At 40.9% G+C, this 27293-nt stretch overlaps 1 protein-coding gene across 2 annotated transcripts in view; it reads right to left on the reverse strand.

The window, feature by feature from the left end:
- Window positions 1–27293, reverse strand: part of LOC110127253 (cytosolic beta-glucosidase) — a 217055-nt gene that overhangs the window by 15011 nt on the left and 174751 nt on the right. The window contains exon 5 of one of the 2 annotated variants that reach the window (XM_070452087.1): window positions 2615–2750. The exons of the other annotated variant lie outside the window; for it this stretch is intronic. Within the exon in view, the coding sequence (XP_070308188.1) occupies window positions 2615–2750 (136 nt within the window). The remainder of the gene's footprint in view (window positions 1–2614; window positions 2751–27293) is intronic. 2 annotated transcript variants of the gene reach the window in all.

Raw genomic sequence — 27293 nt, forward strand, 5'->3', positions numbered from 1 at the left:
TTTAAGAAATCTCCACACTGTTTTCCATAGTGGCTGTACTAATTTGCATTCCCACCAACAGTGTAAGAGGGTTCCCTTTTCTCCACACCCTCTCCAGCATTTATTGCTTGTAGACTTTTGGATAGCAGCCATCCTGACTGGCATGTAATGGTACCTCATCGTGGTTTTGATTTGCATTTCTCTGATAATGAGTGATGTGAGCATCTTTTCATGTGTTTTTTTGCCATCTGTATGTCTTCTTTGGAGAAATTTCTGTTTAGTTCTTTGGCCCATTTTTTGATAGGGTCGTTTATTTTTCTGGAGTTGAGCTGGAGGAGTTGCTTGTATATTTTTGAGATTAATCCTTTGTCTGTTGCTTCGTTTGCTATTATTTTCTCCCAATCTGAGGGCTGTCTTTTCACCTTGCTTATAGTTTCCTTTGTTGTACAAAAGCTTTTAAGTTTCATTAGGTCCCATTTGTTTATTTTTGCTTTTGTTTCTAAAATTCTGGGATGTGGGTCATAGAGGATCCTGCTGTGATTTATGTCAGAGAGTGTTTTGCCTATGTTCTCCTCTAGGAGTTTTATAGTTTCTGGTCTTACATTTAGATCTTTAATCCATTTTGAGTTTATTTTTGTGTATGGTGTTAGAAAGTGTTCTAGTTTCATTCTTTTACAGGTGGTTGACCAGTTTTCCCAGCACCACTTGTTAAAGAGGTTGTCTTTTTTCCATTGTATATCCTCGCCTCCTTTGTCGAAGATAAGGTGACCATAGGTTCGTGGATTTATCTCTGGGCTTTCTATTCTGTTCCATTGATCTATATTTCTGTCTTTGTGCCAGTACCATACTGTCTTGATGACTGGGGCTTTGTAGTATAGTCTGAAGTCAAGCAGGTTGATTCCTCCAGTTCCATTCTTCTTTCTCAAGGTTACTTTGGCTATTCGAGGTTTTTTGTATTTCCATACAAATTGTGAAATTATTTGTTCTAGTTCTGTGAAAAATACCGTTGGTAGTTTGATAGGGATTGCATTGAATCTATAGATTGCTTTGGGTAGTATAGCCATTTTGACAATATTGATTCTTCCAATCCATGAACACGGTATATTTCTCCATCTGTTTGTGTCCTCTTTGATTTCTTTCATCAGTGTTTTATAGTTTTCTATGTATACGTCTTTTGTTTCTTTAGGTAGATATACTCCTAAGTATTTTATTCTTTTTGTTGCAAAGGTGAATGGTATTGTTTCCTTAATTTCTCTTTCTGTTTTCTCATTGTTAGTGTATAGGAATGCAAGAGATTGCTGTGTGTTAATTTTATATCCTGCAACTTGACTGTATTCATTGATTAGCTCTAGTAATTTTCTGGTAGAGTCTTTAGGGTTTTCTATGTAGAGGATCATGTCATCCGCAAACAGAGAGAGTTTCACTTCTTCTTTTCCTATCTGGATTCCTTTTACTTCTTTTTCTGCCCTGATTGCTGTGGCCAAAACTTCCAAAACTATGTTGAATAGTAGTGGTGAGAGTGGGCACCCTTGTCTTGTTCCTGATTTCAGGGGAAATGCTTTCAATTTTTCACCATTGAGGGTGATGCTTGCTGTGGGTTTGTCATAAATAGCTTTTATTATGTTGAGGTATGTTCCTTCTATTCCTGCTTTCTGGAGAGTTTTAATCATAAATGGATGTTGAATTTTGTCAAAGGCTTTTTCTGCATCTATTGAGATAATCATATGGTTTTTATCTTTCAATTTGTTAATGTGGTGTATTACATTGATTGATTTGTGGATATTAAAGAATCCTTGCATTCCTGGGATAAAGCCCACTTGGTCATGGTGTATGATTTTTTTAATATGTTGTTGGATTCTGTTTGCTAGAATTTTGTTAAGGATTTTTGCATCTATGTTCATCAGTGATATTGGCCTGTAGTTTTCTTTTTTTTGTGGCATCTTTGTCTGAAAGGTCAAAGCCAGTTTTAAAAGTCAGTTCATTCAATCCCCAGGTGACTAGGCTCAGCATGGCCCAGGTGAGTTTCAACAACAAAAACAACAACAAAGATACACAATTTTAAAATGTTGCTTGCTGTTCTCTCTGGTCCTTACTCTCTCACATACACACACAAAAAGAGGTGTGAGGGGGTGGGAGGGTTCAATTCCTTCCAAAGAAATAAAGATAGGTTGAAGGAATAGTCAGCATTGTCCACTTACATCATGACATTGTCTCTTGTGGTTTTACAGGTGAGAAAACCACATGCCTTTGCATCACAGGCTGAACCACACTGATTTTACTGAGGATGAGTGAAGATCTACACTGGTACTTTGAGCTAAAGAACAAAGGAAGGCTTTTTCTTCCCTCAAGAATTATCTTGGGGGAAGCAGAATAGTTCTAAATGATGGTCCTTTTTGGTTCTGAGAATCTATGAATCTAAGGTTATCAATTTCTCTGAACCAAGACAATAACAATGAGGTTATCTTGGAAATTTCTCTATGAGTAAGAGAAATCATTTGACTGGAGGAGTGGACAAGATATCAGGGAGAAAGGGACATTTGAAATAGGACAGGGTGGATTGAAGTTTATACTCTTTGACTCATGTAACTATTTCTCTATAATTCAACTTATTTTGCTCAAAAGCCCCAATTCCTACCTTTTGGGCAGCAATGGATTCAATTTTATAATCTCCAGGTCCATCCATGTTGCTGCAAATGGCATTATTCCATCCTTTTTAATGGCTGAGTAATATTCCACTGTATAAATGTACCACATCTTCTTTATCTGTTCACCTGTTGATGGACATTTAGGTCACTTCCATATCTTGGCTATTGTAATAGTGCTGCAATGAACATTGAGATGCATGGATCTTTTCAAATTATGGTTTTCTCTGGGTATAGGCCTAGGAGTGGGGTTACTATGTCTTATGGTAGCTCTATTTTTAGTTTTTTAAGGAACCTCCATATTTTTTCCCATAGTAGCTGTACCAATTTACATTCCCACCTGCAGTGTAGGAAGATTCCCTTTTCTCCACACCCTCTTCAGCATTTATTGTCTGTGGGTGGGATGAAGGGAGAGTAAGAACTAGAGCTTGACTTCAGTTTAGGTTTAAATTATACCATGAAGAGCCATGATTATAGTTTATTCAATAAACTAGGAGGAACCATTAAAATGTTTAGGTTTGTGAGCAATGTAACTGAACCAGGTCTGGGGAAAAAAACTGAAACAGTCCTCCATAGGAACTCAGAATAGATGTGACTTTGGGGGAAAAAAAATCATAATTTACAGAAACAATATATGGACAAAGGAGTACTGCATTCTAGAAAATATCCCTTTCCAAAACCTGAACTAATAAATTTTACCCAAAAGACCATAGAACTCTCTCAAGTAAAAGCTGTTATTTATATCATTAGGCATACACATAGTCTTGAGAAGTACAAGACACATCAAGACTTTCCTTTTTAAGAGTATTAAATATAGGTCATTCACAAATTCCCCTGACTAATCCCACCAAATGTGTTCAAGTTACGCTTCGATGACTTACACTCTGCCAGCCTGGCGTGACTTCCGAGTGGCAGCAGCTGAGATGTGCTTTAAAAATAGATTTTCTTTAATTGGATTCCAAATCAATTAAAATCCCATTAGGAACATAATTGTAGTGATACAAATCATAAAATGATATCTTTTAAAATAAACTAAAATCCGGGGGGTTCTGGTGTAATTAAGGCTTGATACACATAGACAGCATCAGACTTTTCAGTCACCACCTGCCCAGATGCAGGTAGACGTTTCCATTACTGAAGAGGGAAAAAGTGGAGAAGTGTTGTCAGCTGCAGATGTGGGCACCAATAAAATGTATAGATCCCCACTGGTTCACTTGTAAGAAAATCAAAAACCTTGTAGATATTTCATCACGGCTTTGGACACATTCTACATCTTTCCTATCAACTAATTAACCAGTAAGAACATACTAAGCAACACCCTCTGCTCCTTACTTTTACCCATTCTTCAAGATCCAGCTCACATCTTGTTCTTTCAACAAAGCTAAGCCGCTTTCCTCAGCTGCAGTTACCAGTTGGCTCTTTAGAACAAGGAGGATACAGCCCTTCAGCTTTTATCACTCCAAAATTCTTTCTAACAAAGACTGGGCCCCTGTTCTCAAAAGATGGTCACACACCAGCAGTAGCAGCATCGCCTGGGAGCTTGCCGGAAATGCACAGTCCCATGCCCCACTCGGACCTACAGCGTGACGAGATGCTCAGGTGCTTTGTCTCAACGTTAAAGGTCGAGAAGCAGTTGTACACTTTGCCTTGTCCTTAGCGGAGTGCCTTGGAAAGAACTCATTCTCAACGTACAATTTTAAATAAATTCTTCTTCAAGTCTGATGTATTAGCGAAATTACATTAAAAAATTGAGCCCATTTTTTTCTATATTAAGGGCATCCTTTGCTTCTGAGTGGTAAGAATTAAATGAGACAATTACGTATAATGTGCTTATACAAGGCAATTACATTTAAAGCATTTAGAGTGCCTATCATTGAGCTTATTAAATGTTACTTAATAACATCATTATCTGGACTCTTTTGCCAATTGGTTTCTTTACCCTTATAGGCATGATCTCCCTATTTTGGTCGATGTATTCCAATATAACTTGGTTGAATTTTGCTTTCATTTTAAAGGAGGGAAATGACACAATATTGCAGAATCATTATTTTAAAAACCAGTGGAAAAGGCAATGGAAACATGAACTTTTTCTCTTGTAGCAGATGACTGTGAGCCTTAATGTGAGGAATACAATTATTATGATCATCGTATAGAACATTTAAGTAGCCACGGAGTATCTGAGAAAATTCAGAGCCCATAGAAGATGCATCTTCCACCCAGCATAGTGCTACCAAAATGATTTTTGTGAGGGAGTGGGAGAAATCTTCCTTCAACCAAAGGAAATTTCAATTTTCAGTCATCACCTTGTCAATCTTGCTCTTAAAAATCTCTTTAAAAGAAGATACTTAGGAGAATAAAAAACTTTGTGTTAGAAAAAGTAGACATTTCTAGTTTCTGGAATGAGTCTTGAAGTAAAAACCCATATAAAAATGAAGTACATAGTTTAATTGTCCTTTTATCAGATTGGGGGTGGATGTGCCTGATAAGATTCCCTTCAGCAGCCTACTGACTCTTTCAACCTTGCCTCTTGAAACCTTTCTGAACACAGGAGCTGATACTGCAGGTTTTATATTTATAATGATTAATTAATTCTGCACTAAGCAATGTTCTTGACTGCAAGAACAAAATCCACTTTAGAAGGCCTAAATGACAGCTTGCCTAAAATAATTAACACTCATACTGATAGAATTGAAATGTTCTTACTCTACCAATGCAGATTTCAGCAATTTAATTACTAGTATTTCTAATTGTTCTAGAATTATAATAAAAATAAGAGAGTTTGATAAAACAATAGTGCTAGTTGCTCAGTCATGCCCATCTCTTTTTTTTCTCATTTATTTTTATTAGTTGGAGGCTAATTACTTTACAATTTTGTAGTGGTTTTTGTCATACATTGACATGAATCAGCCATGGATTAACATGTATTCCCCATCCCGATCCCCCCCGCCACCTCCCTCTCCACCCGATTCCTCTGGGTCTTCCCAGTGCACCAGGTCAGAGCACTTGTCTCATGCATCCAACCTGGGCTGGTGATCTGTTTCACCATAGATAATATACATGTTTTGATGCTGTTCTCTTGAAACATCCCACCCTCGCCTTCTCCCACAGAGTCCAAAGGTCTGTTCTATACATCTGTGTCTCTTTTTCTGTTTTGCTTTGCGACCCCATGGATTGTAGCCACCAGGCTCTCTGTCCATGGAATTCTCCAGGCAAGAATACTGGAGTGGGTTGCCATTTCCTTCTCCAGATAAAGCAATGGTGTCAATGCAAAAAATCAAGCAAGGGATAGGAAATGAAAAAACAACATTTAAATGTGGACATACTTAAAATGATTATATACACAGCAGGCACAAACAGGTATTTTGGTTGGGTGAACTACAAACAAAAAGATGATGCCGATTACGATCTAGGTTTGGAGAGAATGCTCTGAGAACACCATTGTAACTCTCTGGAACTAGTAACTCTCTGGCACCCCAGTGAAGTATTATGTAACTGTGGCTTCTGAAAGTCAGAGATTTAGCATTTCCTTGAAACTCCTTGGCCCTGACTGTCACCTTTGACTATTATCAAGTTCATCATGAGACTTTAAAATCTCCAAATTTAAGAGTTCTGACATCTGGTTCATGTGACTTAAGTAAATAAAAGAGGCAGAAGCATGTGATACTGCCTCTTGCCTTTTCCTGTGAATCTCTGAGTAGAGTTCATAAAATTACCCTGCAAGTGGAAGCTTTCAACCCAAGCAAACTCAGGGTAGTGCCTGTCGGATTACGTCTCTATAAAGTGACAGCTTTGCTGATAAAACACTCTGATGGCATCCTCACACTTTCCACTCTCCCATCTCTGTTTCATATTCCCTAAATATGTAATAAATGAAATCTAAATATTTCCTCCTGTTTCCCATAAAATCCTCACTACCTTTTAAAAGTTTGCTTTGAAAAAGGTAAAAGCAACCGAGTTCCTATTTAGTGAACAAATCAGTTTTTTTTCTTAAAAGCAAAATAATACAGACCCTTCTTTTCTTTGTAGATTTAGCCAATGTAGTCCAGAATTTCACTGACAGGATTGATTCATAAAATCTTTGATCACATTTTCCTTTTTGTTCGTTATACTGAGGCAATCTTGCTGTGGCTAGCAACTTCAATGCCTTCCTTAGCTTGGAGAATTATCCAAATTGACAGAGCTGTTGTCTAAAGCTCCCCGATCCAATGTGGTAGCTGCTAGCCTCCTGTGGATTTCAACCACTATTTGAAATGTAGCTACCTCCCTTTAGGGGTTTCCCTGGTAGCTCAGTCTGTAAAAGACCCTTGCAATGCAGGAGACCCAGGTTCAATCCCTGAGCCAGAGAAGATCCCCTGGAGTAGGAAAGGGCAACCCACTCCAGTATTCTTGCCTGAGAAATCCTGTGGACAGAGGAGCCTGGCGGGCTACAGTCTACGGGGTCGCAAAGATTCAGACATGAATTAGGAACTCAACTGCCACCACCGGCCCCCACTAAGATGTGCTGTAAGTATAAAATACATAATGGATTTCAAAGACCAAGCAGAAAAGGAAAAAAAAGAATATAAACTCCTCATTAATCATCTCCCATACATGGGTGAGTAAAAATATCTTAGATCTATCAAGTTTGACAAAATAAATTAAAATTAATTTCACCTCCTTCTTTTTTAAAAAACACCAACATTTGAAGAAAAACAATTTTATTATTTGCTTATTTATTTTTGGCCGTGCTGGGTCTTCACTGCTGTGCCGGCTTCTCTAGCTGTGGCAAGCGGGATTCTCTCTAGTTGTGTGGGAGATTCTCACCGCAGCGCCTTCTCATTCAGCAGAGCTCAGGCTCTCGGGTACACAGGCTCGGGAGTTGTGGTGCACGGGCATGGTTGCCCCGAGGTGGATGAGATTTTCTTTGCATTGGCAGGCGGACTCTTAACCACTAGATCACCAGGGAAATCCTCACTTCTATTTTTTTTTTTAACTTGTTTTAAAGTGACTACTAGATAATATTAAATCACACCTGTCTCTTATTTTGAGGGTCCACATCCTATTTCTATTGGACAGTAGTGGTATACAGAGGGCTATACACTCAATATTTTACAAACTCCACCTCTGTATGTTCTTAGTACAGAAAGACAGACCTTGGAATCTGAGAATCAAGGATTTAGACCCTCTTCCTGGGATTTTCTATCAGTGAAAATCAGAATACTCACTTCTCAGAGTAGCTGTAAGCAATAAATAAATAAGCTCTCAAAGGGTCAAAGGTAATGCCTGGCAATGCTGTAGAAGAAAGAGTTTGAATTTATCTCACTGGACAGAATAACACCTTGGAATACATGCCTCTTCCCAGCCTCATGGTTGTGGTAAACTCCCAGCATCCATGTTTTTCACCCACAAAAGAAAGTGATGATGCAGCCTTGCCCGGTCATCATGGACAGCACAGGGTGCAACGAATAGAGGTCGTTATTGACGGTCTCCATAAACACAGTTATATTCCTTTTGCTTTCTACAGTCTGCTTCTTAGCAGGTGCCAGGGATGGTTCTAAAGAGCTTCTGACACATGGTAGAGTTTAATCCTCGCCACCGTGACCGCAGATGGTAACAGCTGCAGCTTGTAGAGACCTGACCAGCCACTGAGCAAAGCCCCCCACTGGGTCACCTTACAGCCTCGCTGGTAAGGAAAAGGGAGACAAAAAGCATTGTTAGACACCCTTTACGGATGAGAACATTGAGACTCAGAGAGGCTAAGTCATCTCCCAAAGTCCCAAAGGAGGAGACAGAGCTGGGAGTCAAACGTGTTAGTTTTGAGTTGTTCTCTCGATCACTCCAGCACTGGGTCTGCCAGCATCCTCGCTCCCTTCATGGCTTTGCTCCTTCCTGCCCTTTTTCCTTTCCTGTCTCTTCCTTCCTCCTTCCCATCCTATTCTTCTTTTCTCTATGTCTCCTTTTCTTTTATTCTCTCTTCTCTCCAATCACTTTCAAGGTGTCTCTTCGGACGTCAATACATTTTTTTTTCCTCCCAGCAATGTCCAGTTCAGTGGATCAAATAACTTTAACTTTTCTTAAGCATCTCTATTAAAACCATCTCTGCCGTGATGTTGTGTTTGTACTTCTAATCGTAAATGAAAATCTGGTGTGTGACTGTTCCTCTAACATATCACAGGGGATTCGTGCTGCCATGAAGGTGCCTCTGCAGGTACAGTCACTGACTGTCAGATGTCCAGGCCAAACAGTCACAGAGCACTGCGGCAGGGCTCCAAACTGGCAATAATATATGTGATCTTACAGTATAAGACACAGAATCTAGTACTAAGCAGCATATTGGACATCATCTAGTTTCTCTGTTTTACACCACCATCATCATCATTTCTACATTTTATAAATAAAATAATTCTGCCCCAGAAAGATTCTGACTTGATTTTCACTTTCATATAGCTATTTGGCCATTAAGGTCTGCAGTTAATCCTATGTTCTTTATATTATACTAGTCTATCCTCCAAGCTTAATTATCTTTAATAAATAGCTAAAATCCTATTTTTAAATAGAAAGTTCCATTCAAGAGAAGAAAATTCAGGGAAAGCAAAGTAATATTAAAATTTTTGTGGCTGAAACCCCTTATTACTTTTTTACCTACATTGCTATATTACTATATCTATATACTATCTAATTATCTATGTTACTCTTTATGTATATCTCCTGATCCTATTTTAAACTGTACCCTTGTCCCATAACCAAGCCTTCCTTTGCTCCAAACTTTAGAGCAGAAAAGAGCAAACTGCCTTTCCCCAAGGCTTGACTTTTCAGCATCCGATGGAAAATTGGTCACTTCATTTCAGAGCTGCAAATCCACCTGCCTAGTGTTATTCAAATCAAAACAACAAAGTTATCGAGTCTGGCTAATTTCTCAATCACGCCTGTCTCCTTTCACAAATCTAAGCCCTTGGGCCACGTTAGGTATTATCATTGTACTTAAGACTGAAGCTTTACCATTTTAAAAACCACTCTGGGAAAACATGTGAAGCTGAGTGAAACCCTCTAAGTATTTTGGATCAAACTTTACCAATCATTTGTATTTCTCTAATAAAGCTTTTCAAACTTGGGAGCATCTCTTCCTGTTTATCCACTCTCAGTAACAGTGAGCCACTGTGCAACAGTGGGGGAGGAGTGATTTTTTTTTTCTTTTTTAAAATTGGACTATAACTGCTTTACCATTTGCATTAATTTCTGCTGTACAACAAAGGGAATCAGCTATATGTGGATATATATTCTCCTCCCTCCCACTCCTCCATGCATTTTAAAATACCTTCCCCAGTAGAGTCATCTCAATCTGAAAGAATATTTACAAACTCATCTTTGTGGCAGCTTACTCCCACCACGTTTCATACAATTTCCTCACCAGCTCTATTTCTTGTCACCTTCCAAAATCAATTATTGTGATTATATCTTCTAAAGAAGGTGGCAGAAATGATCGCTTATTGTTCTATATCTTTAATTCGCTGATGAGAAATGAACTACAAATTTATTAACCTTGACCAGACAGTAATAAATTTGATGGAAATAATGTTAATTTGTAGCAACCACTGTACACGTTGACATCTCTCTAATCTCTGAGGCTGGTTACCAGTCCTTCTGATCCATATCTCTAGCAGAGGAATCTAAATCCTTCCCATCTCGTGTGGTCATTAGTTCTTAGGAGAGTTAGATATATTTTCCAATTGTGCATTCTGGTTGAGTGAGCAGAGAGAAATCACCAGGACCAGTATCTTTAAATAGCATCAATGGAGTATCCTTCTACCCCCAGAAGAGGTCTGGGTAGCATATAAAACCAGGTAAGTAGAGGCTGCCCTGCCCTCCAGGAGCTTCAATATATATCCATTCTGTGCCTACCTAGAGGCGTCAAGCATGCATTTCTGCTTCTATGTGGTGGACACAGCGCTCAGTTATATAACATAAAAATATTGGGTTTCAACAGCACTTATACTGTGGTCTCTACTTCTGAAGCAAATCCTGTAGAATGGAACTAAGTTTCCTAAGAGAGTATATTTTTAAAACTTATGTTGACTACCATTTTGCTTCAAGACGGAGCCATAAATTGAACTTGAATTATAACTCAATGCCTGTCTACAGCCTCTTCCTCTCACATCAATCAAACTGCGGTACAAAGATGCAGATTTCTGAGAGATGTGGGGTGGATGTCCCAGGGAATAAATACTATTCAATACATCAGACATATCCTTTTTATAATGTAGAGAGAATCATCTAACTGAAAGGAAACCGATCCCTATTTGTCCCTTAACCCTGGACATAACAGACTAAGTGTGACTGTGCTCCCTTTGAGAGTAATCATTCTTGGAAGCCTGATGACCTGACCTGCATGTTAAAGGTATCTCACATTCCCTCCTCTAAAGTCTCTCTCAATTATTTCCCGAGGTCTCCTGGCAGTGTGACATGCCCTCTGAAGTGTTTTCTTGCTTTGCTCCAGCCCAGGAGTTGAAACCCTATTCTAGAAGCTTCTCCCATTTCCGCTTCCTCCAAGGTCCTCAGTAAGATCAAAGATGTCCTCGGAGGGGTCTGAATCAGAATGTCCATCCTCCCCACGTGGTGAGCCGAGGGGCTGAGGGGTCCCGGAACGGCACTGCCCCCCTCTCAGGCCTCACATGGGGAGAGACACCACGCCGTGTTTGACACAGAAACAGAGAGAAGCCATCAGCCAACCAGGTCCACCCAAGCGCTGCTGCGAACCCTGACATCCAGAGTACTCTCACAAATCCACAACAAATAGGCCACAAAGTCGAACCTACCGGGCACTGAGCGTTTCCCCTGCCACCCTTCTCTCCCTCCCCAGCTCCCCTCATGCAAAATCAGATTATGAAAAATAGATGTCTAGTTCCTGCACAACTACAGCCAGGCAGGGGCTTCCCAAGAGGTAGAATAACAACTCACCCTTTCTGAGCACTTAATGCAACCAGGAATTGTTTTAAGCAGCTGGTGGGTTTAAATCCTGACTCTGGCTGTGCAACCTTAGGCATATTTCTAAACTCCTCTCTGTCTCAGATTCTTCAGCTCTGAAGGATCACACTAATCATAATAACAATAGTACCTATGTCATAGGTTTCCCTGAGCACCAAACGATTCATACATAAAGGACTTAGACTAACAGCAGACACATAACAAGCACACTATTGTTTGAATTGATAATAATTCTCACAGTAACCCTCCTAGGAATAACATTATTGTCAACTTGCAGATGAGGAAACCAAGGCCCAGAGAAGTAATGTCACTTGTCCAGGATAACCCAACATGTAGGTGACAGACCAGGGATTGAGAGTCAGAGATACCACAACTCAAGCTTTTAACTCCCACTTTTGACTTGTATGCAATAAAATTCAAATCTGCTGATTATCTAGCAAGAGTCTTGTAAAATTCCCATTTGAGGCTTCTACTTGATTATCTCCAGGTCTTGCATAGTGGGGGCAACGAGGGATAGTAAGCAAAGAGCCCCCAGGCACCAAATTCCCTAGCAGTGCCCTCTACAAAGCCATTTTCTCCTCTCAAATGTAGTCAGTATTAAGTCCGTAGCACCCAGTGCCGCATCTCTTCAACACAAGTAATCGTCAACCATTTCTCTTGGAGTTTTGTCTTGTCTTGTCCTGTTTTATTCTCCTCTAGCACAAGCACTGCCTTCATCCCCCACTTCCGCAATGCAGCTGGGCATATGCCCTGAACTTTCTCTTTTGGACTCGATTCCATCAAATAACCTATAACCGAAGTTCGGAAGTAAACTTGGGCAGTGCAGCCCTCCCCCTAGTGGTGATGCAGGGAATATCCTCAATTTGCTTGCCTTACAAATGAATAACGTTTTGTTAAAAACCTACGTACTTCTTTGAAAGATATTACAGTAGACGAGTGTAGCCTGTCAAACGAGGATGAAACAGGTTTCTCAGGTGCCCTGAAAACTCAGGCACTTCAGTCATCTGGAGGCTCAGTAGCATTAATGAGTTGGAGTAGAGGGAGGCTACTGTGTGTATCCTCAGTCGCGTCTGACTCTTTGCAGTCCCATGGGCTGTAGCCCGCCAGGCTTCTCGGCCCTGGCAAGAATTTTCCAGGCAAGAATACTGGAGTGGAGTGTCAGTTCCTACTCTGGGAATTAACCCGCGTTTCTTGCATCTCCTGCACTGGCAGGTGGATTCTTTACCACAAGCGCCAACTGGGAAGCCTAAAGGGAGACTAAGAAAACTCAGCTTTACAGGGGAGACCGGGGTAGTGCATTCAAAGTGTGTGCGGGCGTGCTCAGTCATGTCCGACTCTTTGTGACCCCACCAACTGTAGCCCACCGGGCTTCTCTGTGCATGGGATTTTCCAGGCAAGACCGCTGAAATGGATTGCCATTTCCTTCTCCAGGGGATCTTTCCAACCCAGGGATTGAACCTGAGTCTCCCATGTCTCCTGCATTGGCAGGCAGATCCTTTATCACTGAGCCACCTGGGAAGGGTGCATTGGAAGGCCCTGATGCAAAAGGGAGTAAGCTGTGTGGGGAAGGTGGGGGAACTAAAAGAAAAACCAGTGAGGCTAGAATTCACAGAAGAGAAAGAATGAGCAAGGCCAGCACATGCAAGTTTTTCTGGCCAAAGTTTAGGACTGGGCCGGGGGGGGCGGGGAGGGGGTGGTGGTGCTGTTGTCTAATAGCAACAAGCAGCACTTAAATGTCTTGAGTCAAGGAAATGGCATGATCAGACTAGAATTTTTAGCCAGTCCCTTAAATCATATCTACCCTATGCTGGAGCTGGGAGTCCTTCCCAATACAGGGGGAAGGACTTTGTTTTCCCTATTATCCTCATTTCATATTCCTGGACATGGGCTTGACTAAACCAATAGCAGAAGAGACTTGCTCTCTTAACGAGACTGTAGGAGGGATGCTCTCACTGGTAAGTAAGGGATATTTGTAAGTCAGCATTTCCTCCTGGGAGGATGTCAGCTCCATCTGGAAATGGCTGAAGCACTGTTGGAATAACAAGTGTCATGATTCCTCAGCAATCTTGCCCTCTGTGAAAGGAAAAAGTATAGATGCTTCTCTGTGGTTACAGTATATTTGCTTATCTGCGTACTTACCCAATGGCAAGGGAGTCCCAGAGAATCTGGGATTTAATGTTGCCAAAACTCTACCTGTCCTCGAGACACTTCTCCATGAAACCCTGCCGGTTGCTATCTGCCCCTCCTTTCTCTGCTCTCCTATAGTAACTGACATCACTATTGGAACTGAATAGTCAAACCTTAGTTAACACAGTCTAAGAGAAACTGTGAGATCTCTTCCCTGCCCCTAGCCTTCTCGCCATGCGGACATACGCATAGAAATGGGGATGATGCACCTACAAGCCAAGGATTGCCAGCAAACCACCAGGGGTCAAGAGAGAGGCGCAGAGCCAATTCTCCCTTGCAGCCCTCAGGAGGACCCATCGTTTCTGACCTTGACCTAGTACTTCTAGTCTCCAGACAGCAAGCTTCTGCTCTCTAAGGCTCTTGGTGTGCAGTGCTTTGTTAAGGCAGCCCAGGCAAACTCATACAGCTTTTGCTCTCAGTCTTCCATATCTGAAGAAACATCACCCCTATTTTCAAAAAAAACCAGGGTCACAAAGTTGAGTCATACTTGATTTGTCCATTTTCTTCAATATCCACCACCCTCCCATATTCCAACCATCAACAAGCAGTCTGTCAATGCGTAACACTGGCTCCTCCCTCCGTTTTCGCCGCTATCCTCTGATCTACACTTGCACCACTTCTTTGCCTGAACTGTTGCAAAAGGTTGTGTTATTCTCCTGGTTCCATCTTTGTTAGTGTTAGTCACTCAGTCGTGTCTGTTTCTTTGCAACTCAATAGACAGTAGCCCAGCAGGCTCCTCTGTGGAATTCTCCAGGCAAGAAAACTGTAGTAGGTAGCCATTCACTTCTCCAAGCAATCTTCCCAACACAACCCAGAGATGGAACCCAGGCCTCCAGCATTGCAGGCAGATTTTTTTTTTTTTTTTTTAACCATCTGAGCCACCAGGTAAGCTAAAGCCTTCCAATGACTTCCATTACATTTAAAGTAAAATCCAACTCCACCCAGGGGCCTCCTGGCCCTCACGTGACCTTGCCTTGCTCATTGCTCCGGCCTCTTCTCTTACCCACCTTTTTCTTATGCTTCAACACACTCACCTTTTTCTGTTACTAAAATTCACCAAGCCTAGTCCCACCTCAGGGCCTTTGCACCAGCTGTTCGTTTCTGTATAGAACATTCTTCATCCAGATATTTTCATAACTGGCTTCCTCTTCTCAGCTCTAATGTTGAACTCTTCCATGAAGCACTCCCTGACTAGCCAACCTGAAAGAATCCCTCAGCTCCTCTTGATCACATCTTCAGTTTATTTTCTATACATAGAAAATTATGCACATTCTATTACTTGGTAACCTATTTCATTAATTGAAAATATTGATCGAACCCCTATGCTGTGTTGAGAATTCTTCCAGGTATTACGGAATACAGTGGTGGAATGACAGTCTTTGTTCTCAAGTTTTCCTTCCAATGGGGAAAGACAGATAAGTGATTTATCCCCACCTGATGTACCTCTGGTTTATTCTGGTTAATTGTCTGCCCAGTCCACTGCTCTTCCCACTAGAATGTAAACTGTTAGATATCAGGGCACTCTTCTACCTTGGTCATCTCTGTATCTCCAAGGCCTTTTAAAACAGATGCATAAACATTTTTATTTGGATAAAACTATTGAACAAATAAAAGGTAAAACCACTGTATATAAGTCTTCTATATAGTCTCCACTGACTAGCAAAAATATCTGGAGGAAGTGAACAAATCTCTCCAAGACCTCAGTTTCTTTCATACTAAAACAGATATCATGATATCCACCTTGTTAAGGATGTATATTGTCCAAACACCAGGTTCAGAATTTTTAATCCAAAAAAACTTTTTTAAAAAATGTATGGTCTCATTTGCCATAAATAAAAACAGGATTATCAAACAGGAGAAATATAGAAAGGGTCAGCTATGAAGATTCCACAGAAAAGCAAGTGCTCACATTGGAAGAGTGAAAGCCAAGCAGCTGGAATCCTGCTGGAACATAATTATAACTAAACCTGTAAGACCAGCGGGCGCACGCTTAGATCTCAGGCTTCTTCTCTACATCCTCAAAGCCCACATGGAAGGAGGAATCACTTATTGAGGAAAATAAACTTTAAAAATGACTGCGTAAAGTAGGTAATAAGCATAAGAAACTAGTAAACCTGAGATACAGTATGAGATGAAATGGAAACACAGAAATATAGAACTGAAAGGGGATTTAAAAACCCAGAGCTTATCTGAAAATCTTTTTTAAAAAGAGAAGAAAAGTCCAGGGAAAGGCAAAAATCATTGTTATAATGTTTATTCATCAAAATGTGTGTCTTTTAGTCTCTTAATGTCTATTTACCTCTTGTTTACACACAATTCTAACAAGTATGGAAATTTAATTTTCCTACTTCCTCTAGATTAGGCTCAGTTATATCATTGAACAAGCACTAGCTTGACAGAAAGAAGATACATAACAAAAAAATTAGACAAAACCTGAAAAACAATATGAACACCCTGAGGCCATTTAATGAAAAGGAAGGAAGTTTTATATAATGCAGTAGCATCAGATCATTCCTATTTTATAGACATACATAAGTATTCTGATTAAACCAAATCTTTCCAAAGATGCAAAAAATTATACTTTACATTTTCTCTCTCTAACCATGAAAGTGTGCCATAACTTCATAAATTTTTATTGCTATTTGGCATTAAAAATTGTATACGATGTCACATTTCAGTCATCCATTGAATTCAAGTATAAATCCCCCTAACTTTGTGACAGCAGGTAAATAAAACACTAAATAAATGCGCAGAGAAGGATCTCAGACACCCAATGAATCACTGAGGGACACTGGAATATGTAAAGTAGCCCTGAATCTTTGATTCTGACATCCAGAAAGAAGGGCACATCCATGTGCCCATGTCACCTGGGACTATCAGACAGAGGGTTCAGCCGGTGAGCATATAACCGCTTGAGAAAGAAGGTTCCAACTGCAGTGCCTGGACTTTTCATTCTCTGGGCAGTGATGGCTCTTTTACAACATCACACTGTACTTTCAGTATCGACAGGGTCCCTCCATCAATTTGCCCTGTGTTGTCAATTGTCCCATTTGCAAGTCATTTAACCAAGAGCTATTTTCCTACCTAACATTTTTCTTCCCTGTGGTTCTTTGAGGACCTCAGGTGGAGTGACAATGTTCTGTGCTCTATCTTCTCCAGTTGCTCCTATGATCTCTCTCTCCCCATTCTGCTCTGGGCCCCAAAAGGCTGACCTCTAAGGCCTGCCTGACAGAGCCCCTGGTTCTCTGGCTTCTGGGTAGCTACCGTATCTATGAGAGACAGTAGGAAGAGAGAAAATTGCATTTTACTCCCCTAGTTTCCTTTCTGCTGGACCAGTTGTTAGATGTGGCTTCCTTCCTTCCTTCCTTCCTCACTCCCTCTTCCTCTCTCTCTTTTTTCTTTTTCTTCGATCTTTCCCAACTTTATTTGCCTGTCATAAAACCACTTTTACTATTACTGTTGAATGCATTTTTTAAACTGTATACACTTGTGTAACCAGTACCACAATCAAGAATTCAGAAAGCATTCCATCACCGCAGAAGGCCATGTGACAGAGGCGCCTGGTGGGCTACAGTCCACAGGGTCGCACAGAGTCAGCATGACTGAAGCGACCTAGCACTCCTGCACACACTTGCAGTCCACCCTTGCCTTCCCAGCCCCAGGCCACCACAGATCTGACTTCGTCAGTATACATTAGTTTTACCTTGACTAGAATTTAATACAAATGGAATCACAGGGTATGAATTCTTTTGTTCAATTTAATTATTTTGAGGTTCATCTCTGTTGTTGAGCTTATGAATAGTTCACCACAGATTACTGCACTGTAGCATTCTACGGCAGGCCTATCACAGGAACGCAGTGCTTCCATAGCAGTCCCTGGAACATAGTACTTCCCTGCACCTAGAACATAGGCTGCCCTGGTGTAAGACAGTAAAGAATCCTTCTGCAATGTGGGAGACCTGGGTTTGATCCCTGGGTTGGGAAGATCCCCTGGAGGAGGGCACTGCAACCCACTCCAGTATTCTTTCCTAGAAAATCCCATGGACAAAGACAGACAGTGGCTACTTTTTTAAAGGCTCTCCTGCTGCTGCTGCTGCTGAGTCGCTTCAGGCATGTCCGACTCTGTGCGACCCCATAGACGGCAGCCCACCAGACTCCCCCATCCCTGGGATTCTCCAGGCAAGAACACTGGAGTGTGTTGCCACTTCCTTCTCCAGTGCATGAAAGTGAAGTGAAAGTGAAGTCACTCAGTCGTGTCTGACTCCTAGCAACCCCATGGACTGCAGCCCACCAGGCTCCTCCATCCGTGGGATTTTCCAGGCGAGAGTACTGGAGTGGGTCACCATTGCCTTCTCCACAGGCTCTCCTACAACTGACGTTTTCCCTAGTTCCACTATCCTTGTTGGTTTCCCTTAAGTCTTCTACCATTTTTGTAAAGAGCTCCCTCATGGTACTGTCATCATGATCCCCTGTGGACACGCCCTCTGTCTCCTGCTGGGCCTCTAACTGCCCCAACATCACTTAGAAAACACTATATGAAAAGCGTATACACAACATTCATTGCAGCACTGTTTACAATAGGCAAGACATGAAAGCAACTTAGATGTCCTTTGACAGATGAGTGGATAAAGAGGATGTGGTACATATATGCAATGGAATATTACTTGGCTGTAAAAAAAGAATGAAATAATGAAGTTGCAGCAACATGGGTGGACCTAGAGATTACCATCCTAAGTGAAGAAAGTCAGAGAGAAATGAATGTCATATTATATCACTTATGTGTGGAATCTAAAAAAGAATGATACAAATGAAACTATTTACAAAAGAAAAGCAGACTCACTGATGTAGAAAACAAATTTATGGTTACCAAAGTGGAAAGGTGGGAGGGGGGAATAACTTGGAAGTCTGAGATTAACAGACACACATTACAGTGTATAAAATAGACAAACAACAGGACTTACTGCATAGAACAGGGAACTATACTCAATATTTTATAATAACCCCAAAGGGAAAGGAATCTGAAAAAGAATATATATATATATATATCACTGAATATATTTTAAGTCAACTTACACTTCAATTTTTAAGTGAAAAAATAGGATGTAAACTTCTGTTCTCTAAAGTGGTGAACATTTCAAGAGACATCATTTTATCATCTTCATTGTGTCCCTCTATGGCAAAGAAAAGTACATGTCAGCCTTTGTAACTGCAAAGAGAAGAGGAATATGGAGGTAGCCAGCTTCTTGTCTGTGGTAGGTCATGAGATAGTAGGTAGAAATAAGTGGGGGCAAGAGTCTGGTGCCCTTGAATTTCTAAACCTCAGTGTTTATTTAATTATTTTAAAATGGTCTAGTAGATAAAACAGTCTGAAAGATATGGATATCAAATAAAAATATAAGGAAAAAATTAAAGCCATTCATAAATCCACTTTCCTGAGACAAATGTAACCTAAGTCTTCTCTCCCTCCACCTTACCAGGGGAACTAAGGGGAGCCTATTTTTTAAAAAAACAGCTTTATGCAAATGTTTTAAAGAAATAGGACAGTTTGATTTTCTGCCTTTTTACACTTAATTATATTTCGCAGCAGTTCCATTAGTATTAAATATTATTCACAGAGTTTTTTTTTTAAGCCCATATAAGCCTTACACTGTATAGAACATGTGTTCAACTACTTCCCTATTGTTTGTGATCGTTGGCTTCTAACTACATTCTGAGCTATATTTTGCAGAAAGCAAACCAAGTTTCAATTCAATCTTTGGCCATCATGATGGTGTTCTTTGACATTTAGGGACAGCCTCAATCCAAAATAGAATTTAAAATCAAAGGATTTAAGAATTGAGAGAATGGTGCTTGACAGCTAATGGAGGCATTTGGGGAATACTCACTGGGTCTAACAAGGAAAATAGAGGGGTTCTCAGTCTCCACCTCTAGGTAACTTCGAAAGCCTGCCCTGCTGAGGTTCAATTAAGATGAGAACGATCAGGTAACTTCACAGGAAGACCATAATTCCTGCAATAACAAATGTCAAATGCTGCCATTTTAGCAGTTCTGAGTGACTGCCTTGTTATTTCTGAGGGTTTTACAGGTAGTATTTGTCAATGGTAGTCTCACTGACTTTTCAAAGTAATTAACTTTGTATCCAAAAATAAACTTAATTGTTTAACCACCGGTGTATTAGGCACCATGGGAGGGATGTACCACTTTCTTTGGAAATAAATCTCATTTCTTCAGCCTCTCGATTTATTTCTCCAGGAGCTGTGTTATTGTCTTGTAAAATGGTCCATCCCTCCCATTATCTCCTAAGTAGCAGTTAGGCTGGGGAGAAAACAGTTATATTGATATATGAAGTTGGAGGCAGATGCCAAGCTAATTGATCTGAGTAGGTTAAATGGTAGAAAATACTTCGGAGAATCAATAGAGGTGCTAATTCGGCTAATTGTTGGATAGTGTTTCTTTTTTAAGTGAGTGATTTTCCCAATTACTGTTTATCATGTTGATTTTTTTTACACTGAGTTTATCAGTTGTTTTTTTTTTTTTTTTTTAGTTTATCAGTTTTAACTTTACTAAACCTTCTATGATACTGGATTCCAATGTCTCTTGCTCCCAAACTTTTTATCTGCAACCTGGTGGCAGGTAGTTTTTCTGGATGTGCTGCTCTTAAGGTGCAAAAACGAGGCTTAATCTTTTACCAAGAAGACCCCAGTAGGGACAAGTCCCTTCCAGTGGCATCTAAAAAAAAATAAGATCTCTATCTCACTAGAGTGGATGGACCAAGAAGTAAAAATTTAAGCACATTATGTAAATCTGGGCTTCACTGGTGGCTCAGCAAGTAAAGAATCCTGCAAGTCAGGACCCTCAGGAGACACAGGTCCGATCCCTGGGTCAGGAAGATCCCCTGGAGAAGGGCATGTCAACCCACTCTGGTATTCTTGCCTGGAGAATCCCATGGACAGAGGAGCCTGGTGGGCTACAGTTCATAGGGTCTCAAAGAGCCGGACAGGACTGAAGCAACTTAGCACGCACACACAAATTTACAAAGGTAACCAATAGACAAACTGGAGATTTAATATCTTACAAATTTAAAACTGGGAAGAGAAACGCAGAGGGAGTGGATAATGAACTAATGTCTCACCTTTCCAAAGGTGCTGGGAAGGGGACATCAAGAGATATTGCTCCAGATTGATAGTTCAAGACCTTGATCAACCATGGATACAAGGAGGAGACGTGGGGGAAGGATTGGAGGGGCAAGGAGAGAGAATTGTCTTTTTTTATTCAACCCGTCTGTATAGTGACTTAAAATTAATAATAATGTAAACACAAAGGTGTTAAGAGTTTGAAAAGAATAATGAGCAGGAAAGAGGAGCCCGGAATGCTAGAATGTCAGGACTAAAAGAGACCCAGGAGAATGGTCTTCTCCCCACTCACATCCTTTACAAACAACAGACTAAGAGACAGCTGGTTGAATAATAATACAGAATATCACAAACACTGAGACGCAAAAAGGACAAACCAGAGCATAGTCTATTGATATTCATGATATTTTCTTGGAATAATACTTGGAAAATTCTCCTTGCTAACTCACACCCTCAAACCTGCTCACTAAAACCTGAAATTCTTTAAAGATGGGACTAAGCCTTTTATTCCAAAATGAAGGCTACCCTAGGGAGAAATTTACACATTAACTCGGGGTTCTGCTTGAGTGATTCTGACCTAAATTGGAACAAAGGTTTAAATGTCTGATATTAGAAGAGTACAAAACTCTGAACACAGAGACAGAGAAAGCCCTGTCAATGTGAACTCCAAAAGGGATGACCAGAAGCATCAGATACAAGTATTTTATGTCATAACTGTTTCCTGCTGTGTCGCCTGCTCTCTGCTCTCTTTCTCTAGCCTCCTTCTTTCTTTATGTGCAATGGTCCATGCTGTTGAAGTTGTTTTACGGCTAAAATCAGCATCAGAATTGGAATTTCAAACAGTTACCATCAGGTTTTGGCTGGCATCTTTGGCAGATCCTCCTTCTGGAGTGATCGCTGTCATATCAGGGGGTGGTGATAAACTAGAACCAACATATCAGCTGGTGGCTAACCTGGAACAGAGAAGAATGTTTCAAACTCTTTCTCAGGGAAATTGAAGTTCCCTGATCAAAAGAATTCACAAGAACATCAGGGTATCAACATGAATCACCCTGGAAGTAATGTGTAATCATCATCATCAACAACACTTCACTTGGGTTGCCGTGTGACTGAGGACTTATTTAACTTCTCTGAGATCAGCCTGTCCATCTATAAAACGGAAACATTGAACATGGCCCTGCCCACCTTGTAAAGAGAAATAAATATGGAAAAAGAAATGAGACAAAGATGCATAAAAAAAGCCATGAGAAAGCACTAAGCAAATATGAAACCAATCAGAAAGATTTCTAGGTTGGGAGGTCTTTGAAGACCCCAGAAACCATTGCATGGAGCATTGCACATTGTGGATATGCAAATGTGTTTTATATATACCTCACAGAGAAAATAAGGTAAAAATACACAATAACATAAATGATAATATAATTCCACAAGGTATTAGGCATATGAGAGCCAGGGGTATGAATAGTCAATGCTATAATTTCAGAGGATATGGGACCCACCAGAAGGATTCTGGAGTAAAATTATTGAGAAGAAACTTTAGTTGAGCTTTGAAGTATAGATCAGATTTAGATAACTATTGAAGGAAAGATATCCAAAGGTAGGAGAAAAATATAATTGGCAAATTAATCCAATTCTTATAATACATCCAGGTATGATGGTCTTGTATCCCTTTAGTTGTACTCTTCAGTTCAGTTCAGTTCAATCACTCAGTTGTGTCCGACTCTGTGACCCCGTGAGTTGCAGCATGCCAGACCTCCCTGTCCATTACCGACTCCTGGAGTTTACTCAAACTCATGTCCATTGAGTCGGTGATGCCATCCAGCCATCTCATCCTCTGTTGTCCTCTTCTCCTCCTATTCCCAATCCCTCCCAGCATCAGGGTCTTTTCCAATGAGTCAGCTCTTCTATTGGAGTTTCAACTTCAGCATCAGTCCTTCCAATGAATACCCAGGACTGATCTCCTTTAGGATGGACTGGTTGGATCTCCTTGCAGTCCAAAGGACTCTCAAGAGTCTTCTCCAACACCACAGTTCAAAAGCATCAATTTTTCGGCACTCAGCTTCCTTCAGAGTCCAACTCTCACATCCATACATGACCACTGGAGAAACCATAGCCTTGACTAGACGGACCTTTGTTGGCAAAGTAATGTCTCTGCTTTTTAATATGCTGTCTAGGTTGGCCATAACTTTCCTTCCAAGCAGTAAGCATCTTTTAATTTCATGGCTGCAGTCACCATCTGCAGTGATTTTGGAGCCCAAAAAAATAAAGTCTTTCCAAAAACTTTCTGAGGGATTAATGTAAATATTAGTATAAGTTTCCAGTAAGTTCTGTCTCATGGATGAACCAGGATTCCAAAGTGGTGAGTTGCCTGAAACTGCATAGTTAATCACGGGGAGGCCAGTGTGACTGACAGCAAACCCTGTGCTCTTAACCACACTGTGAAGTAGATGGGCACACAGTTTGGAAACTGAAGACCATTATTCACTTGACAGTAAGATGTCCTTGAACCCTTGGGGGATGTTTAGCCTTGACATTCTAGAAAGGATGCTCTTTTGTAGTCTGAGCTCTGTGAAAATGCAAATAGAACCAACCTTGAATATTTGCAGACTCCATATTTGTGAATTTACCTACTTGCTCAAGTTCGTTGGACAAAATCAATACTTGCAGAGCTTTTGTGGTCACTTGCAGACATGGGCAGAGTGACAAAAAATTTTGAGCTACTGGACATACATGCTCCCAGCTGAGGTCCAGCAAGGCAATGCTTTGCTTTCTGCTTTAGCTCTCATCCTATAAATGAGTGTCCTTCTCAGAATCTATTTAGTTCCATCCTTTTCACATTTTTGTGCTTTTAGTTGGTGATTTCGCCCCTGAAAATGGCCCCAGAGTGTAGTACTAAAGTTCTGTCTAGTGTTCTGAAGCGCAAGAAAGCTATGATGTGGGAAAGAATGTGTTAGACCAGCTTCACTCATGCATGAGTTATGGTGCTGTTGGCCTTGAGGTCAATGTTAATGAATCAACAATAGATACTAAATAAGGGGGTCTTTAGACAGAAACACGCATAAAACAAGTTTATGTACTGAACGGTTGACAAAATTGTGACCTGAGACTCACAAGGACCTAACTGTTTTTCCCCTGGGAGTAATGGTTCAATATCCTCTAACTCAATGTTCACAGCAACTTTCTGGAACGTAACTACCACAAATAACAGGAATCAAGTCTATTTCCTTGAAAACACAGCCTGTGGCTTGCAGTATCGCTCATTGGTTACATATCACAAATTCATTTATTGGATTTGCTCACCCCTCTTGGGAATGGGAAGTAAAGTTGGAGGCAGGAACAGAGGTGTAGGATGGGAAGGACAGAGAGGATTTAGAACTAGGACAAGCACAGGTGGGTTAGCACAATAGTGAGGAAGATGGCATCAGTTAGAGTAGCTAGAGAGAATTGGGTGCTTGAGAGTCCCAATATGAGAGACTCTAAAAAGAACCAAGGAGGGGACCATTGAGCTCAAGCTTCTGCTGCTCACTATTTTGTCTTGAAAAGAAGGACCTCTGTACGTAGCTTTGTGGAAAGCGTCTGTTACAGCCAATAGGAATTATTCAGCATGACTGCCTTCTTCCTGAAAACCTAGTTAACTCTCCAGTTAGGGCTCAGGAACTCCACAGTCTCCTTTTCAGCATCTTTAGCTGTCATTTGCCCATCCTGGTCTCTGCTTCTAAACCATCCCATGGAGCCAGTGCCCATCACATCAGAGGAACATCCAGGTCTGGAGATTGCCTGAAGCTGCCTATCATCAAGGTTCAAAGCTTCTTTGAGGGTCTGTGTTTTGTCACAGAAATTCAGACTTGGGCAAATTTTGTGTTCCACTCTATAAAGGACCTGCACCTATATGTGCAACAAAAATTAACATAAATAAACATTTTAAGAATAATCATTAGTCTATATGAACACTGATCATGAGTCAGGCAGTGATCTATGCCCTTTACTTTCATTATCTTTTTTTTTAATATTCAACAGTATGATTATATTGCCATCATCCCCCTTTTACAGGTGGAAAAACTAAGCCTCAGAAAGAATACTTTGCCCAAGTGCATTCAATCAATCAGTGCTGGAGGCAAGATTGAAACCCAAGCTGGCTGACTCCAGAGCTCAGTTGGATCCTTCAAGAACCATCTAAAGATCCTCCTCCTGTACCCGTCTCTTCATTCGCCTTGTTATGAGCTAAGTGTCCTCTGAAGTCATGGCATTTACCATCCAACCCCTTCGGTAATCATATCCTCCTTAGGGTATCAGGTATATTTTCATTCATATTTATTACAATGTGCTCACACTAGGGCTTCTAGAACTCCCAATCTCAAGAACTTAAGTTTGGGAAGGACAAATCTACATGATTAGACCTGTCAGAGGAAGTCTTAACATTGTCTAAGCTAAGCAACAGTTTTCCAGTAGTCATGTATGGATGTGAGAGTTGGACCATAAAGAAGGTTGAGCACCGAAGAACTGATGCTTTTGAATTGTGCTGCTGGAGAAGACTCTTGAGAGTCCCTTGGATGGCACAGAGATCAAATCAGCCAATCTTAAAGGAAGTCAACCCTGAATATTCATTAGAAGGACTGTTGCTGAAGCTAAAGCTCCAGTACTTTGGCCACCTGATTTGAAGAGCTGACTCATTGGAAAACACCCTAATGCTAGGAAAGATTGAGGGCAGGAGGAGAAGGGGGTGGCAGTGGATGAGATGGTTAGATAACATCACTGACTCAATGGACAGTATTGAGTTTGAGCAAACTCCAGGAGATAGTGAAGGACAGGGAAGCCTGGCATGCTGCAGTCCATGGGATCACAAAGAGCTGGACATGACTTAACAACTGAACAACAATCAATAGTCTTCAGCCTGTGCCACAACTTGAAGGCCTCCAGTGAGGGAAAAGAGATAAAAGAATATAAAAGAAAATGGTAGTAAGAGGAAAAAAATGGAAAAAGATTTTGAAAAATATCAATAATAAAGTTAGTAGTGGGAAAGGAAGACGGGTTAGAAAGAAAAATAAATACAAGTGGTGTATTAGCCTGGGTATGTTAGAGAGAAAACAATGAGAAAGGTGTCTGTTACCATGTATATCCCACGGGTTACCCATCTTGCATGGGCTGGCCCAACCTCAAGGCTAGTCATTAGAAAACAAGAGCTCTGACCCTGTGATCACTACTAATTAGTTGGAAAATCTTGAACCATTCAGCCAGTTTCCAGTCAACACACTTCACTTAATCTCAGCTGCTTCTACTCCATTACCTCCCCTGACCACTGCGTGAGATGGCTGGAAGAACTAAGTGACTTCACATTGTGTGAAAACACTCGGAGGGGAAGAGGCATGTGGCAGAATATTACATTGCACTTCTAGAAAATGTTGTAGAAGGCTTCATGATGAATGTTAGAGATCCAGAGATGAGCAAGACCTCACCTCACCTTCACAGAACCCACAGGGCAGGTATGGAGACGAGATGGATTAACAAATGAACTAGAAAATAGTCTGATAAGTGTTGGGGCTTCCCTGGTGGTGCAGTGGTTAAGACTGCACTTAGAATTCGAGGATGGCGTTAGAGTTACACCTGGTAGCTGCCTTTCTTTTGGGTTTCTCTGGTGGCTCAGGTAGTAAGAATCCACCTGCAATGCAGGACACCTGGGTTTGATCCCTGGGTTGGGAAGATCCACTGGAGAAGGGAATGGCTATCCATTCCAGTATTCTGGCCTGGAGAATTCCAAGGACAGAGAAGCCTGTCAGGCTACAGTCCATGGGGTCAAAAAGAGTCGGACATGACTGAGTGACTTTCACTTTCATGACAAGCATAGGGCTTCCCAGGTGGTACTAGTAGCAAAGAACTCACCTGCCAATGCAGAAGACACCAGAGACATGGGTTCGGTCCCTGGGTGGGGAGGATCCCCTGGAGAAGGAAATGGCAACCCACTCCAATATCCCTGCCTTGAAAACTCCATGGGCCGAGGAGCCTGGCAGGCTACAGTTCATGGGACCACAAAGAGTAGGACATGACTAAACGACTGAGCATACGCGTGACAAGTGTAATAAGAAAACACGTCCCAAGAGTGGGGAACGGTTAACTCTATCAGGGGAGGGCAGGGAAGACATCATAGAAGAAAATACAGGTATCAATATTTGTTTTATGGGGAAAAAAATGGAAGGTGATGAAAGGAAAGACAAGAAGTAAATAAAAATGTCCAGTCTAGCTTTAAACCCACCTGATTCACTATCAGAGGAACAATGTATTTGTTAATGTCCGACTTCTTTTCTCTGCAATTTTAATCAAGCCCGAAAAGACACTTGTGAGATTAAATCACCACCCACAAGACCTTGATTTATCCAGGGAAAATGGACTATTTCAG

This window comes from Odocoileus virginianus, chromosome 21, assembly GCF_023699985.2.
Source record: "Odocoileus virginianus isolate 20LAN1187 ecotype Illinois chromosome 21, Ovbor_1.2, whole genome shotgun sequence".
In the NCBI taxonomy this organism is placed as follows: Eukaryota; Metazoa; Chordata; class Mammalia; order Artiodactyla; family Cervidae; genus Odocoileus; species Odocoileus virginianus.